Source organism: Oryctolagus cuniculus, chromosome 9 (assembly GCF_051225735.1).
Source record: "Oryctolagus cuniculus isolate XC-2025 breed Fujian yellow rabbit chromosome 9, ASM5122573v1, whole genome shotgun sequence".
Classification (NCBI taxonomy): Eukaryota; Metazoa; Chordata; class Mammalia; order Lagomorpha; family Leporidae; genus Oryctolagus; species Oryctolagus cuniculus.
The window spans coordinates 71,705,451-71,721,523 of NC_142875.1; the positions used below are offsets into that span (position 1 = coordinate 71,705,451).

General features: G+C 46.6%; 1 protein-coding gene and 1 pseudogene across 6 annotated transcripts in view; one reads left to right on the top strand and one right to left on the bottom strand.

Moving 5' to 3' along the window:
• Window positions 1-213: 213 nt before the first annotated feature.
• VPS36 (vacuolar protein sorting 36 homolog) overlaps window positions 214-16,073 on the top strand; it is a 38,124-nt gene continuing 22,264 nt past the window's right edge. For 2 of the 6 annotated variants that reach the window (XM_008273890.5, XM_089304210.1), the window contains exons 1-2: window positions 214-824; window positions 11,727-11,795. Coding sequence is in view for 1 of the 6 variants with exons in the window: in XM_002720741.6 (XP_002720787.3) it covers window positions 1,402-1,497; window positions 11,727-11,795 (165 nt within the window). In the remaining 5 variants the exon portion in view is untranslated. Of the gene's footprint in view, window positions 825-1,364; window positions 1,498-1,650; window positions 1,746-11,726; window positions 11,796-13,471; window positions 13,522-16,073 lie in introns of those variants that run through there. The other 4 variants (XM_002720741.6, XM_089304209.1, XM_089304211.1 and 1 more) reach the window with 3 other exon arrangements.
• Window positions 10,553-11,517, bottom strand: LOC138843728 (RNA-splicing ligase RTCB pseudogene; annotated as a pseudogene).

The window sequence follows — 16,073 nt, forward strand, 5'->3', positions numbered from 1 at the left end:
CCACCCGGGTCCATGCCCGCTGAGCCTGTGCGTTTCAAAGTCAAACAACGCTCTTCGTCCCGACTGTGCAGCGTAGGAGGAGTCGGTCCGCTGAATCCTCACCTAGCAGCGCCTCGAGGTTGCAGATAGGACGAGTCCCCGGACGGTCACGGTCCTTTGAGGAAGGCAGACGAGAAAAAAAAGTGTGCTCTGGCTGCGCCTGTTGTAGGACAACGGAACCAGCAGGCTACGTACCGAGAGCACGAGTATTTCCCTCTCGCCAACGTGACCCCATTTCGAGCCTCATCTCTGCTTCGCAGATGACAAGCTCGGAAATTATGTTTCCACGTTTGCTGAGCTCGCAGACGGGAACTGGAGTCTGCTTTCTATGCCTGCATACTACACAATTATCAGCTGCGAGAGAGAGAGAGAACGAGGAAAGAGGCGCTCCCTTCTGCAGGTTGTGTATACTCCGCCTGTGAAGATTAAAAGCATTTACTGTAGACACTTGCTGTTGAAGTGTGCTGCCATAACGCTCAGTCCTCACCTAGAAATAGCACCTTCACAAAAGCCACCCAAACACCTCTCCACCAGAGAAAACGTAACGATTCCCAGCCGGAAGGTTTTAGTGTGGGAGAGTTAGGGAGAGTCCAGACTGCCTTTCCGGTTCTACGCTCTGAGTTCACGACTTTGCTTCCTCTTGCCTGGTCTCTGCACTAAGACTGGACTGGGGCTGTGTTCTGTTTCAGCCGGGTCTCAGCGTGGGATCAGGGGTGCGAGGGTGTGACTTCCCCACAGCGCCCCTGCCCAGCTGTGAGAACCTCCAAAGCCGGCCCTCCACTAAGGTAAGTTTTCCCCACTGTTGTCCACTCTTTTCTTCAGACCTCTTATGGCAGCTAGTAGCAAAACGGGTGTGGGATTTTCTGTAGGTTTTTTTTTTTCTTAATGTCCCATTTTCAGTACGGCTGCTTACATTTAAGGTCAACTCTGGCAGAAACAACAGTCAAGTCGTACTCTCACCATTCTTAAGACATCACTGCTCTTTATGTACTGCTGTCAATGTTGTTGTTCTATACTAAAGTTTCATCAGACAGCTTGAGTAAACATGGGTTCCCATTAAGTGACAGAGAACAGTTTAACAATTAGGACAGCTAACAAAAACTCAAGAACCTCTAAAGCTTGCCAAGCGAAAGAAGCCAGACACAGAAGGTGGTGTGTGATGTTATTCAATTTGTATGACATATCCAGCATAGATAAATCCGCGCGCGCCCCCGTGCCCACCCTCCCTGGAAGGCGACCTCCGCCACGCTCGCCGCCAGGGGGCGCCGCCGTCCGCCCGGCGCACGACTCGCGGGCCGAGAGCGCCGGCGCCGGCGTAGGCGGGCGGGCTGGCGAGCGGCGGCTGCCGGCTTAGCGTCGGCCATGGACCGCTTCGTGTGGACCAGCGGCCTCCTGGAGCTCAACGAGACCCTGGTGATCCAGCAGCGCGGGGTGCGCATCTACGACGGCGAGGAGAAGGTATGGCGGCGGCGGCGGGCCCGGCGTGAGCGGGTCGGCCTGGCTCTGGGTCGTTGGCGAGGCCGGGGCGGGCCTGCGCGTGCGGGGCGCGGCGCTCGGGTCGGTCTCTCCGCCGGCGGCCTGGGGCGCTCGGCGCCTGCCTCTGCCTGCCTCTGCTGGGCCGGGCCGAGCCGACCGCGCGGTGCCCGCCTGCGGAGCGGTTCCCGGGGCCGCGCTCTCGGGTCGGCCCCGTGCCGCCGGTGCTGACGGTGGGTGCGGGCACTGCCGACTCCCGCATCTGTCCCCGCAGAGCGGCGGGTGGCCTGGGACGGGATTCCGGAAGAGGCCGCAGGGCCCGCTGCTCGGGTTCTTGTTTGCGGGTTCTGATGTGTGAGTCCTGTAGGGTGGACGGAGTTGGGAGCCAGTGTGTTGGGTGGTGACGTGGCCAGGTGGTGCCCCCCAGGCGTCTCCGGAGCTGCCTTTGCAAACAGAAGAAATAGGAAGTGTTACGGAACGATTTCAGTGAAACCACCCGACGTCCTGGCTTGGGTGGAATGTGTAAACTAGGATGAAGGGGGAAACGGAAGTTTTTTTCTTAAACCCATTTACCCACGAACACTGGTAGTTTCCGGAAGTGTTGAGCTGCCACTTCTCCTTCCTGGCCGTCTGGTTCGTGAACATTGTCAGTGTGCTCTGGTGGACTCTCCTAGTCGGTGCTTCGAGCCATAACGAGGCACAGGTGTAGCTCAGTCCGTGGACTGTTGCCTCCATTGAGTCAAGGTCTTTTCCCTAAATCGTTGCCTTGGACTTGTTTGATTGCTCCTGGCGCTTGATTTAGCTTGGTCTCAGGTTGGGTTGTATCTTTTGATTGGCATGACATGCATCATTTATTTTTTTCTTTCTCACCAAGTTTACGTCTTTGGAATCTTTCAAATGGGAACCTTAATCAACCCCTGCTTGCTCAGTGGTCTTGACTCTGTCCTCCACCCCACACCCCATATGAGGGGTTGGGCGTGCTGACAGGGACAAGTGGGTGTTCTAAGTCTCCTGCAGTGTGTGTTTTTATTCTGTGGAACACAGTATACAACTTAGGAACACTGCCGGCAGACAGTGTGGCCATGCTGTATTTGCAGTGATAGATCACAACTTGTATGTGAAAAAAACATTGGTGAACCAGCAACTTCTCATTTTTCCTTTCAATTTTTTCCTGCTTGCTTTAGCAGGCAAGTATAGAAGCGTCCGGGAAAAAAAGAGGGAGTTGTTTAGGTTGAGACCCTTTAGTCAGGATTTCTTCACTTCCAGAAGCCGGGGGCAGTGGGGGAGAATGCAGGTGCCTTCCACCGGGAGTGGAGCTCTGACATGAGCCTCCACCCCAGTGCCCCTGGTGGACCTGCTCAGTCACTTGCGGGGCTGTCCGCAGCCACGCAGTCTCTAGTGTGAGTGAAGGCCAGGCTGGTTCCTGGGGAAAGTGCTGGGTTCTGGCTTCTTCCACAAGCTGGTGGCTTCCAGACCTCACGTGATACCGAAGACATAGCAGTGTGCACATTGGTGTGCAGATCTGGTCAAGTCAGCCTCCCGTCTGGAAGGAGAAGGCTTAGGTACTGCCGTGGAGAATGCTCAGCCTTCAGAGCTTTGCATCCCAACACGCTCCCTGGACAGACTGGTCATCCTGTGCCTTCTGGCTCATTGTGGGTGTGAAACCCATTTTTAAAAAACCAGAGTAACTAAAGTGCCTCGCATGTGCTTGGAGCTTTATATTTATGACCTCATTTATTCCTCACAACAGGTGTACGAGCTGAGCATTTCATTAAGAAAATATCTCTGAGAGATCCAAGGGACTTTCCTAGGATCCACAGAGTAGCAGGCGAGGTGGGACTTAAAGCTGTGTTGTTCACTGGGCCACGGCACTTCAGCGAGAGCAGTCTGCAGTGCCAGATGCTTTTATGTGGTGAATCTGCCCAAAGATGTGGACACAGAGACCTGCGGTGGATAGCTGAGAAAACTGCGAGCCATCCAGGGCCACACAAGCAGTCATTGGTGGAGCTGCAGTTCCAAGCCAGATCCAGTGGCCTGTGCTCTGTCCACACCCCGGTGCCCCTGGCGAATCAGTGTGTGTGCACTTGTCTGTACAGGCACAGCTTTTGTGGGCCCATTATGCCTGGGTAATGTGTGGTTTCCTTAAGCAGTGTAGACAGGTCATTTGTTTCATTCACAGATGCTTCTGTGGCCTCAGCTAATTAGAAAACAATGTGAAGAAGATTAGTAATGCATAACGTGGCAAGTTGGCAGCATATACCAGATTTACCGAATGTTCTCTTTCAGCTGACTATTTCACTTTTAGGAATTTACCCTTGGGAGAGAGTCAGGGATGCATAAGAAAACTACATTTGAAGATACTCATCTCAGCATTGGCTATAGTGCATGATTGTTACAGTCACATAGATGGGAAAACCAAAGGCAATCTGAATGCCTACTGCAGAGATTGGTTTATTATATTACAGCATGCCCTAGTTAGCATAGGGATTGCTAGTATAGGTTTCTAAGTAATGAAAAAAAAAAGCTATAAAACTATAAATATCCTGGTCTCATTTCTAGAGTGTACATGCATATAAATATATACTGTGTGTGTGTATGTATATATATATATATAAACTCTGGCTTCTATGCATAGGAATGATTTCATTTTCTATTTTAGGCTTTCCTTTAAATGTTTTCCAGATTTGTCAGTAATGAGTATGTATTAATGTCATAAGAAATAACATGAAAAATAAGGTAAGTTATTCAGTGAGTTCCCAAGTTTGATGAACTTCTAAGTAGTTGAAATTATTCTAACTCTGAGTGGTAAAGCAAACCAGCAGTAACTTGTCTGTCAGGCTTAGATCAGAATCCCCTGGAACCCTGAAGGGAACTATTGCACAATCTCTTCACTTACAGCAGCAAGATTTTACGTCTGCATATTGTTAATTGACATAGCAATGGAACAGACTCTGGTTTGAGCTTGAAATTTACATCCTTCTGCTTGGATTTCAGTAAGATAAAACACAGCACTTCTTAATCAGCACTCATGTTCTAATGCAACATCATGTACTCTCAAGTTAATAAAATACTTGCTTTTAGAAAGGGGAATTAAAAAAAATACGTATTTATTTATTTGAGAGGCAGAGCGAATCAGCAAGCTCCCAACTGCTGGTTCACTTCCCAGTGTCTGCAAATGGCTGGGCCAGCGTGGGAACTGAAGAAAGAAGCTGGTGTCTCAACTTGTGTGGGTGGTGGGAACCCAGTTACTTGAGCCATCACCACTGGCTCCCAGGGACTCTGTTAGCAGGAAGCTGGAGTCAGGAGCTGGAGCTGGGCATCAGACTCAAACAGTCTGATGTGGGAAGTGAGCGTCTTAACTGGTAGCCTAACTGCTAGACCAAATGCCTGCTCTATATGATTTTAAACACAGTGGAATCCTGTTATTACTTGTAAGAATTGGACACTCACTAAAATACTTTCCTTAGAGTTTGTCATAAGGTAGCCTTGTAAATGGGACCAGCCTTACAATTTTTGACGTAACTAAATACCCCTAGAAAGTATACAAGCACATCTTCTTATGGCAAATTCTAATTTCTGATCATTAGAATTCATAGAAGATAGCAGTGTACTCTTGCTTTTCACAGAAATTAAGGAGTTTGTTTTATTCTCTTGGGTTCCAACTTAAAAACTTTATTACTTATATAATTTTCAAAGATAATGACAAATTATGAGAGTTAAACGTTTGATCCCAAAGACTTAATTGTTATTTTTTTCACATTGTATTGTAGTTTTTGAAAACATTACAGATTTCATATTTTGAGTATGCATGTCTTAGCTTGGGCTGTTTTAACAATGCCATTGACTAGGAGCTTAAACGACGAACATTTATTTTTCACAGTTCTTTGGGCAAGATAACGTGTTGGCGGGTTTGGGTCTTCAGGGTGGTCCTCTTCCCAACTTGCAGACAACCAATGGTTCACTGTGTGTTCACTAGGCCTTTCCTACATTCATGCGTGTAGAGAGCGCGCTCATGTCTCTTCCTCTGCTTGGAAGGGCACTACTCCAGGGGCCAGTGCTGTTGGCATAGCAGGTTAAGCCTCTGCCTGCAGTGCCAGCATCACATATGGTGTTGGTTGAATTTGTAGCTGCTCCACTTGCTATCGAGCTCCCTGCTAATGCCCTCTTCTGCTAATGCAGAGAAGATGGCCCATGTGCTTGGACCCCTGTATCCATGTGGGAGACAGAAGAAGCTCCTAGCTTCAGCCAGGTGCAGCCCTAGCCAACATGGCCATCTAGGGAGTGAACCATTAGGTGGAAGACCTCTCTGTCTCTCTCTCGCCTTCTCTGTAATTCTACCTTTCAAATAAAAAACCCAAATCTTAAAAAAGAGCACTAATCTGTCATGGACCCCACTGGTGACCTTACACAGGCACCATCTTCCATCTCCAAATACCATCACGGTGGCCTTAGGGCATCAACATTGGGATCTGAGGTAGACGTTTAGATTCAGTCCAGAGAGTTAGAAGTCTCCTTCCCACCCTTGTCTTTTGGTCACCTTGACCTCCCCAAGTGTCTCATTCTACAGAGCTGTGCATATGTGTCACATACAGGTATTTGTGTGAAACATAATGTTTTTTACTTTTTAAAATATAAATATGTAGTATCCTGTGCTTCCTATTTTGAAGCTGCTTTTTTCAGTTGATTATCTGGAGAATATACTGTATGTCATTATTTCTAAGCACACTTTTTTCACATTTTAACAATTATGAAAGCAAGATGCATGTTACAAGCAGTAGCATTTTAGGTTTTATTGACTACTGTAAGTACATAAAAATTCTCCATATTCTTTTTAATGAATGCCTATGAATTCTTTTTAATGAATGCCTATAAATCAAATGAATGCCATTTGAATTATTTTCAGTCTTTGCTCTTAGAAACAGCAATGGATAGCCTGATATTATATCATCTTGCCCAAGTATGAATTCATGTGTAGCAAGTTCCAAGTATCCTTGGGTCAAACGATGTGTGTATTTGTAATTTTTATAGATATTAGCACATTTTTCTCCACAGAGGTTTTCCTTTAGTCACCAGCCAGTGCTATGAAACTTTTGGATCTTTGCCAGTCTTAGGGGTGAAAGGGGTACCAGGGTGGTTGCTTGGCCTGGTAGATAAGGCGCAGCTGAATAAGCCTACATCCCACTTTGGAGTGCCTAGGTTTGAGACCTGTCTCTGCTCCCAGTTCCAGCTTCCTGCTAATGCACACTCTGGGCAGGAGCATGTAATGACTCAAGTGGTTGGGTCTCTGCCACCCACACGGGAGACCAGTCAAATTCTCCCTGCTTTGGCCTGGCCCAGCCCAGTCACTGCAGACATTTCTATTGTTTTTATAATTTTTCTTTCTGTTTTTGGCCCTAATATTTGATCCATCCAGAGTTTACTTTGCTGCGGTATGTTTAGGTATAAGTTGAACTCTCCCCCCACCCCCAATTGGCAACACTGTTGTCTCAGTGTCATTGATTGAATCTCCATCCATAACTGTTCTTGTGTGTATTTGTGTGTGTTCATGAGTTTTCTTTTTAAAGTATTATATACACACAGGAGATTGATTGTTGTCTCTCCTTGTCTCTCTGCCTCTCAAATAAAATAAATAATTTTTAAAAAGAAGAGGGGTATTTTGATGTTCTTTGTATTTATCTTATTGTCAGTGAAGCTTGGGCATCTATTAATGTGTTTATAAAAGTGTTTATGTTCCTTTTCTGGGAAATTTCTATTAATAGTCTTTGTACATTTCTCTAGAGGATTACAGGCTATTTTCTCATTGATTTGTTTGAGTGCTCTATATAGTAGGGACATTAGTCCTTTGTCTCTGATGTGAGTTGCAGTCACTTTTCTCAGTTTGTCATTTGTCTTTTGTCTTTGCCACTGAGGTTTTTGCCATGAAGAATTTGTGTGCATGTGTGTACAGTTGCATTTGTTGGTCTTTTCCTCTAACATCAATGAATTTTAATGTCTTTCTTAGAGGGGCCTTCTTGAGATGATTTTTTGAAATTCTTGATTTTTTTCTGTTTTTATAATTTTTCTTTCTTTTTTTCCCTTCTAAATATCTGATCCATCTGGAATTTGTATTACTGCAGTTTGTTAGATTTGAATCTAAGGTTTTTCCCTGTTTGTCAACCCACTTGTCTCAGTGCTGTTGATTGAATATATTTGTGTCTGTTTCTAAATGTTTCTATTTAAAAATTGAAAGAACAATTGAGTGTTATACATGAAGCCAGTCTCATTGTTAAAAAATATGATCAACAGTGCAGTATGTAAGAGTGTAAAAGGGCCCTTTGCTGCTTTTCCTCCCATTCCTTCATCCTTTTCAGCGTTAATGGATCACTGTGTATTCCTTTTAGACCTTTTTTATTACTTATGTAAAGATGTGTGTATATACATATATTACATACATGTAGCAGTATATTACATACATATTAAATTATATGTAATATGCTACAAATTGCTTTTATCCCTACTAATTCTGTCTTAGAGGTCCATTGTTGTCCATATAGTTCTGTCCTTCTTACCTAATAGAATATTCTTCATGTACCTCTTGGGTGATAAACAAAACTTGAGGTAAATTTTTTCCTGAAGATTAAAGACTCTTATGATGATGCGGCCGGTGTTGTGGCATAGCAGGTTAAGCCACGGCCTGCAATGCCTGCATCCCGTAGGGATGCCACTCAAATCTCAGCTGCTCCACTTCCTATCCAGCTCCCTGCTAATGCACCTGGGAAAGCAGCAGAAGATGGCCCAAGTGCTTGGGCCCTGGAATGCCATGTGGGAGACCCGGATAAAACTCCTGGCTTGGGCCTGTCCTAGCCCCGGCCGTTGTAGCCATTTGGGGAGTGAACCAGTGGTTGGAAGATTCTCTATCTCTCTCTCTCTCCCTCACCCTCTCCCTCTCTCTCTCTCTCTCTAACTCTGTCTCTCAAATAAGTAAAATATATAAAAAAAATCATATGATAGAGCAAGGCCATTTCTTGACTCCTTTCACCAGTCCTCTAATAGATTTTATTACAAATCTGTGGCACAATGGAACATATTCTTCCCTTTCTAAATGGGGCAGTGTGGATTCTTGTGGAAGATTATTTTACAGCACTGGCTCCTGAAGCAGTTAGAGCTGCACACTTTGTAACATGCTGGGTCTTGCATCTGGTGTCTGAAGCGCCTTTCAGTCCAGTTCTCCTCTGTGAGCATTGGTGCTGTCCAGTGGTGCTCTTGGTCAAGGTCCCACACTTTGATAATGGCAGTCAACCCAAGTGTGATGGCCTGCTCGCTGTTTCCACTTGCTGGCAGTTGTTCCCCACATCTGGCCCACTTTCTCCCGACTCCAGGAGTCTGTGTGGTGACTCCGCATCTCTTGTCCCCACCACGCTCCTCCTCTCAGAACGAATCCACAGCAACTTCTGGCGCCCAATGTGACTGAGAGCGTGTCAGACTCTGCGAGGTCCTCTCCCCTTGATATCAGCAAGTAGGCCCCTCATTGTTTTGTGTGCTCTTCAGTTCAGTGAGGGTGAGCACAGAACCCCCTCCTAAACTACCCTTCCCTTGTCCTTATCCATGATTGAAGTGACCCCAGGTTAGGCACACACTAATGCCGCTTCTTGGCTCCTCCTTTTACTTTCGGTTCACCAGGCGAATTCACATAAGGGACTGATCATCCCAGAATTCAGAACCAAGTCATCTTCCTTCACTCTATTGAGGTGATGCTCTGGAGACACCGTGTGGGCATACAGCCTTGACCTAACGAATCAAGGAAGTCCCCCACTAAGCACAGGGCATACTTAGGATCTGATACACCACTATCTGGTCGTCTAACATGGCAAACCCCCTGCATAATGCCATCAGCCGCTGAGGTGCTAGGAATTGGTTTTGTTATGGCAGCAGTGTGTGGATCTCTTTCCTTTGGCTAGAGTTGGTGTGGCGTGCTGTTCTTAAGTGCTCAAACATGGGAAAGATATCCCCCTCTCAGAAACCCACCCAGATTACCAAACATAATGAACCTGTGAGTGATAAGAGCCTGTCACTCCAGGCCGCTGCCTCACAGGCAACAGTTGATGACTTAGGGAGAGAGCTCTGACAGTGAAAATGACAGGACAGCAGAGAAGGCAGCAATGCCTAGTCACCCACCCCCCAAATATCTGTGGAATGAACTTAGACAACCTCGAGGCGATAACCCATGCGAGGTCATCCCATCCGCACCCAGTGAGGATCTCCACATTTGTGGCCATCCCCGGGCACCCCAGGCTCTAAGGGCAGCTGCTAGACCCCATCCCACCCGCATGTTTGCCGTTAATGTCTGAGCGGATGCAGAATTCAGGCCCTGGATTCCAACGCCCGTAGAAAGGCTTCTGCTAAGCAAGGGCCGAAGATATGCTTGTGTCTTTCCAGAGAATGTGGGGTAGCCCATTTGGGTACCAGCCAGAAACATCAAGCCTGCAACTGACAGTCAACCAGAATCAGCTGAACAAGACTGAGAGTCCGCCTTGTTAGTGGATGCACCTGCTACTGAGTGTCAAGCCCTTGCCCTATCATCCTTTCCTGAGGAACTGCCCATAGCCACATCCACTACTGCTTTATACTCCACTAGCTCTGGTCAGCCACTCAAGTGGCTCACAGCCTATGTGCAGTCACGCCATTCCTGATTTCCATTGTTCCTCATTCCTACCCCCATTTGAGCAAGCACTCCTGTGGTCTCCCGTTTTGAGGGCTGGTTAGTCAATGACGGGTAAGATCCCCTGGGGGACAACCTAAGACAGGCACAGCCACGTACGGAGACCATATGGAAACGGGGTCAACAATGGTATGGCCAAGAATCATGCCTCCCGTTGCTCAAAAATAAACGAAAAGGGGGAAATGTGGTGGAATGAGAAGGCCATGCCAAAGTGGCCGCTGGCAAGTGAGCGTCAGTTACTCAGGAATGGCTTTGGAACCCTCCTGGCAATGGAACCTGCCTGGCAACAGGCTGTGATTGGTTAGGGCATAAACTGCCCCTTGACTGGATTGCCTGCCTCAGTTATAGAAGCTGCTGTACCAGCTGAAATTAATGAGTCTACAAGCTGCTGACCTCTGGCCCGTTTTCACTTGACTCCTGGTGTCTGTGTGATGACTCTTCCTCTCAGAACGAATCCACAGCAATACCCAGTGAGTTGAGAAAGTCATGGAAGAGCAGTGGAGCAGGTGTGGTTCCCAGCCACTACCATTCCCTTTAGGCAGGCCTGACCTGCAGAAGTGATTTGAGCACTAGCCAGCTGATGGTCATTTACTGTAATCTTGTCTGTCTTTCTGGCCTTTTGCACAACTGCCAGTGCATTTGAGGCTACTTGGTGGCCTATGCCTGTGTGGCCACTGTGGGTCATCATGCACACTTGTCCCTTATGGTTGAAGCTCATTTTCTTAGCAGCATACTCACTGAAAATCTCATCTTCAACCATAGTGTTCTTGTAGGGACCAGTCCATACATATCTCCAAGACCTTCTCATGTCTTTGGCAGTCACTGGAATGACAGCTTTTGATGCCATGCCAACAGGGATGTGGTCAAATGCAGCTTGGGCAAGTTGCTCCTTCACAGGCTGGCCATCTTTTTCATTTAAATCAGCAGACACCACAGCTAAAGTCAAATCTAACACCACCAGGGATACCATTGCTTCAGGGTCATTTGTCTCAAAGACTGCAATATTCTCAGCAGCAAACCCACAGCCTGAATGGACATCAGGACACGCAGCAGATGGATGAACAATCCCAGGCAGGGTTGCCACACTGCCATTCTGTTTTATAGCTGGCGGAAAGCTACCACCACCACCCTGAGTGACAACTTCTCCAGAGCATTGGAAAATTCCCATAGAAAATTCCTTCAGCTTGCGTGTTGCTCACAAAGCCCTTCTTGATCCTCTAGCAGTTTTTACTGATGGTTTCCAGGAGCTGGAGCTCATCATTACAGGCACGACTCTTGACACTGACAGTGGTGGTGGAAGCTTCTGGCTCTGCTCATCTCATTCTTTTAACGTCTTCCTGGATCTCATTGTATTTAACTACCTGGCTGTTACATTTCAGGGTTGTTTTTGATTTTCTCCAAACCAATTACAGTAGCATGTATAACTTAGATGATTTAGTATTGTGTGATTTGTGGGAAGGTAAATCTAGACAGCACTGAATGATATATTATTAATACTTTGTTATGTTCTTTCTAGATAAAATTTGATGCTGGGACCCTCCTTCTTAGTACACACCGACTGATTTGGAGAGATCAGAAAAATCATGTAAGATACGGTTTTTGTCACCTGTTCTAGGTTTTAAATCACTGAAGTTTTTGTTTCCTTTTTCTTTTAGTTCCCCCCTTTTGGCAAAAGTATCAATAGATGCAATACATTTTTCTGTTCAAAATATCCGAAGGGGGCAGGTATTTGGTCCAACCATTAAGCCATGGGTTAGGGTGCTTGCATTCCACACCAGTGTGCCTGGGTTCAGTTCCCTGCTCTGGCTCCTGATTCCAGGTTCTTGCTAATGGGCACTCTGGGAGACAGCAGATGATGGCTCAAGTAATGAGTTCCCGCCACCCATGTGGGAGCCCTGGATTGAGTTCCTGGTGCCCAGCTTCCACTCTGATCATTGTGGACATGTGGGGAGTGAACCAGTGGATGAGAGCTCTGTCCTGTTCTCTCTGTCTCTTAAAATTAAATGAAAAACAAAAAAAGAATTTCAAAGAATGTAGGCTCTGAGTGGAGTACAAAGAGTGAGGGTGTTGTCCCTCATTTAGTTCCAGAAAAGTGTCTATGTAGTTACTGGGTGGAGAATCATGGTGGCTCCTATTCTTTAAGACACCAATCAAATATTACTCCATGCCTGAGCATTCTGCTTCTAGCAGGAGAGTGATTTTCCCATCAGTGGTGAGGGATCCTTTGAAAAGACTGAAGCATTCCCCAAAACAATCTGCTCTTCCAGTTATTAAAACTCAGGAAGTTAGGGCTGTTAGAAGGGCATACTCTTTTTTTTTTTTTTTTAAGTTTATTTATTTGATAGGCAAATGCAGACACACACACACAGAAAGAGAGAGAGAGAGAGAGAGAGAGTTTCTCTATCCTCAGGCCCATTCCCCAATGGCTGCAATGGCCCGAGGTGGGCCAAGTGCTCTGAAGCCAGGAGCCAGGAGCCAGGAGCCTCGAGCCTCGAGCCTCCTGCCTCCTCCCGGCCTCCCATGCAGGTACAGGCACCCAAGGACCTGGCCCATCCTCTATTGCTTTCCCAGGCCATAGCAAAGAGATCAGAAGCAGAGCAGCTGGGACTGGAACTGGATGCCAGCACCGCAGGCAGTGGTTTTACCAGCGAAGCCACAGTGCTGGGCCCAGATAGGGCGTTCCCTTACCTCAACATTGAGTACTGCCTCTGAGTCACCCAGGAAGAGAACTCCCTTCCTTCTCCCCAGTTTTTAAATTTCCAGGAAGAGAGAGTGAGTTATGTATGTATAGAGCTGATACCCTTATTCTAAAGAGCCTTAACTTGAAAGTATATGTACATTAATTATAGTGTTGTCACTAAAATAAGGTCGGTCTTTTTTTTTTTTATTTTTATTTTTTTTAAGATCTATTTCTTTGAAAGACAGAGTTACAGAGAGGCAGAGACAGGGAGAGAGAGAAATGTCTTCCATTCTCTGGTTCACTACCCAAATGGCCACAACAGCCAGAACTGGGCCTATTCAAGGCCAGGAGCTTCTTCCAGGTCTCCCACGTGGGTACAGGGGCCCCGGAACTTGAGCCATCTTCTGCTTTCCCAGGCCATAGCAGAGAGTTGGATCAGAAGTGGAGCAGCCAGGACTCGAACCGGCTCCCATATGGGATACTGGTACTGCAGGTGGCAGCTTTACCTGCTATGCCACAGTGCCAGCTCCAATAAGGTCTCTTTCACGTTTTTATTTTCCTAGTCTCTCCCTCTCCCATGAAATTTTAATGCTACAGATGAACTACATGCTGTGCTATGGCCCTTTGAAAGGTAACTAACCATTACACTATTTGACTGTTTTTCCCCCCAAGAATCAATTTTTGCCGCTTTGGGATGATATAGCTCGCTTGATAATGCCTGCCTTAGATAACTAATACTGTCTTACTCTTTTTTTTTCTTTTCTTTTTTTTTTTTTTGACAGGCAGAGTTAGAGAGAGAGAGAGAGAGAGAGAAAGGTCTTCCGTCCATTGGTTCACCCCCCCCAAACGACTGCTACAGCCGGCGGGCTGCGCTGCTCTGAAGCCAGGAGCCAGGTGCTTCCTCCTGGTCTCCCATGCGGGTGCAGGGCCCAAGCACTTGGGCCATCCTCCACTGCCCTCCCGGGCCACAGCAGAGAGCTGGACTGGAAGAGGAGCAACCGGGACTAGAACCCGGTGTGCCGGCACCGCAGGCAGAGGATTAGCCTAGTGAGCCGCGACGCCAGCCCTGTCTTACTCTTTTAAAATAAATAGTTATGCTTCATTTAACCACAGGGATAGATTCTGAGAAATGCATGGTGAGGCTGTGTTGTGCAAACATAGGATGTCTATCCACAAACCTGGCTGGTACAGCCTGCTGCACACCTAGGCTATATAGGATAGACTATTGCTCTCAGGCTATAAACCTGTACATCATGTTACTCTAATGGATACTGTGGGCAACTGTAGTTTAGTGGTATTTGTGTATTGAAACATTTAAACATGGAAAAATGATAGCAAAAGTATGATATAAAAGATGAAAAATGATATACCTGTGCAGGGCTCTTACCACAAATGGAGCCTATGAGACTGGCCATTGTTGTGGGTAATCAGAGAATGCTGAGTGCCTGAAGGCCTAGGACACTACTCTTCACTACTACAGCCTATTGACACTACATTTTATACTGAATTTATTAAAAAGATAAGACATTGCGATGCAGCAGGGTAAGCCACCACTTGGGATACTTGCGTCCCTTATGGGAGTACCAGTTCAATTGTTGGTTCCTCTGCTTTGGATCCAGCCTCCTGCTAATGCATCCTGGGAGCTAGCAGATGATGGCTCCAGTGCTTGAGTCTTGCCACCCACATGGAAGACCAGGATAGAATTCTGGGCTTTTGGCTTCAGTCTGGCTCAGCCCTTATTGCTGTGCTGGCATTTGGGAAGTGAATCAGCAAATGGAAGATTTCTCTCTTTTTGTCACTCTGCCTTTCAAGTAGGTAAAAATAGACATTTAAAAATATTTTTCTGTCTTTAGTAATAAATTAACTTTTTTTTACTTTGTAAACTTTAAAATTTTTTTAAACTTTCTGGCTTTTAAAAAAAATTTTATTTTGAAACAGAAATCTTCCATTCACTGATTCACTCTCCAAATGCTTTCAACAGCCAGAACCTGGGCCAGGCCAAAACCAGGACCCCAGAACTCAATCTGGGTCTCCCACATGGGTGGCTGACTCAATTATTTGAGCCATTACTTGCTGTCTCTCACGGTATACATGAGCAGGAAGCTGGAATTTTGGAAGTAGAGTGGCATCTTAACCATTGCACCAAAGGCCTAGCCCTGAGTTTTTGTTTTACTTTTTAAATTTATTTATTTATTATTTTATTATTTGAATAGTAGAGTGTCAGAGAGGGGGGGAGATCTTCTGTCTACTGGTTCACTTCTGAAAATGCTGTAATAGCCAGCGTAGGGCTAGGCGAAAGCCAGGATCCAGGAACTTCATCTGGTTTTCCCACACATAGGTGGCAAAGGGCCCAAGCACTCTGGCTGTTTTTTTCCTTTTTAATTATTTATTTATTTGAGAGGTAGAGTTACAGACAGTGAGAGACAGAGAGAAAGGTCTTCTGTCCATTGCTTCACTCTCCAAATGGCCGTAACAGCTGGAGCTGTGCCGATCTGAAGCTAGGAGCCAGGTGCTTCCTCCTGGTCTCCCACGCGGGTACAGGGGCCCAAGGACTTGGGCCATCTTGTACTGCTTTCCCAGGCCACAGCAGAGAACTGGACTGGAAGAGGAGCAGCCAGGACTAGAATCGGCGCACATATGGGATGCCGGCACCACAGGTGGAAGATTAACCTACTGTGCCACGGTGCCGACCCCTGGCTGTTGTCTTTTTCTCTCTCTGTCTCACTCTTTTTTTTTTTTTTTTAAGATTTATTTACTTAAGAGGCAGAGTTAAAGACAGAGAGAGGGAAAGATAGAGAGAGGTCTTCTGCTGGTTCACTCCCCAAAGGGCCACAATGGCTGGGGTTGGGCAGGCCAAAGCCAGGGACTAGGAGCTTCTGGGTCTCACCTGTGGGTCAGGAACCCAAGCACTGTGCCATCTTCCTCTGCTTTCCCAGGCACATTAACAGGGAACTAGATCGGAAGTAGAGCATCATCTAGGTCTTGAACCATCGCCTATATGGGATGCTGGCACTGCAGGTAGAGACACAGCCTTTTACTCCACAGTGCCGGCCCACATAATTGTGTTTGTTATACTTTTATATGCCTGGCAGCTCACCAGCATCACTACACACACCTGTGAGAATACATTGTTCTGCAGTATCAAACAGCTGCCATATCCCTAGGCAATGGGATGCTCAGCTC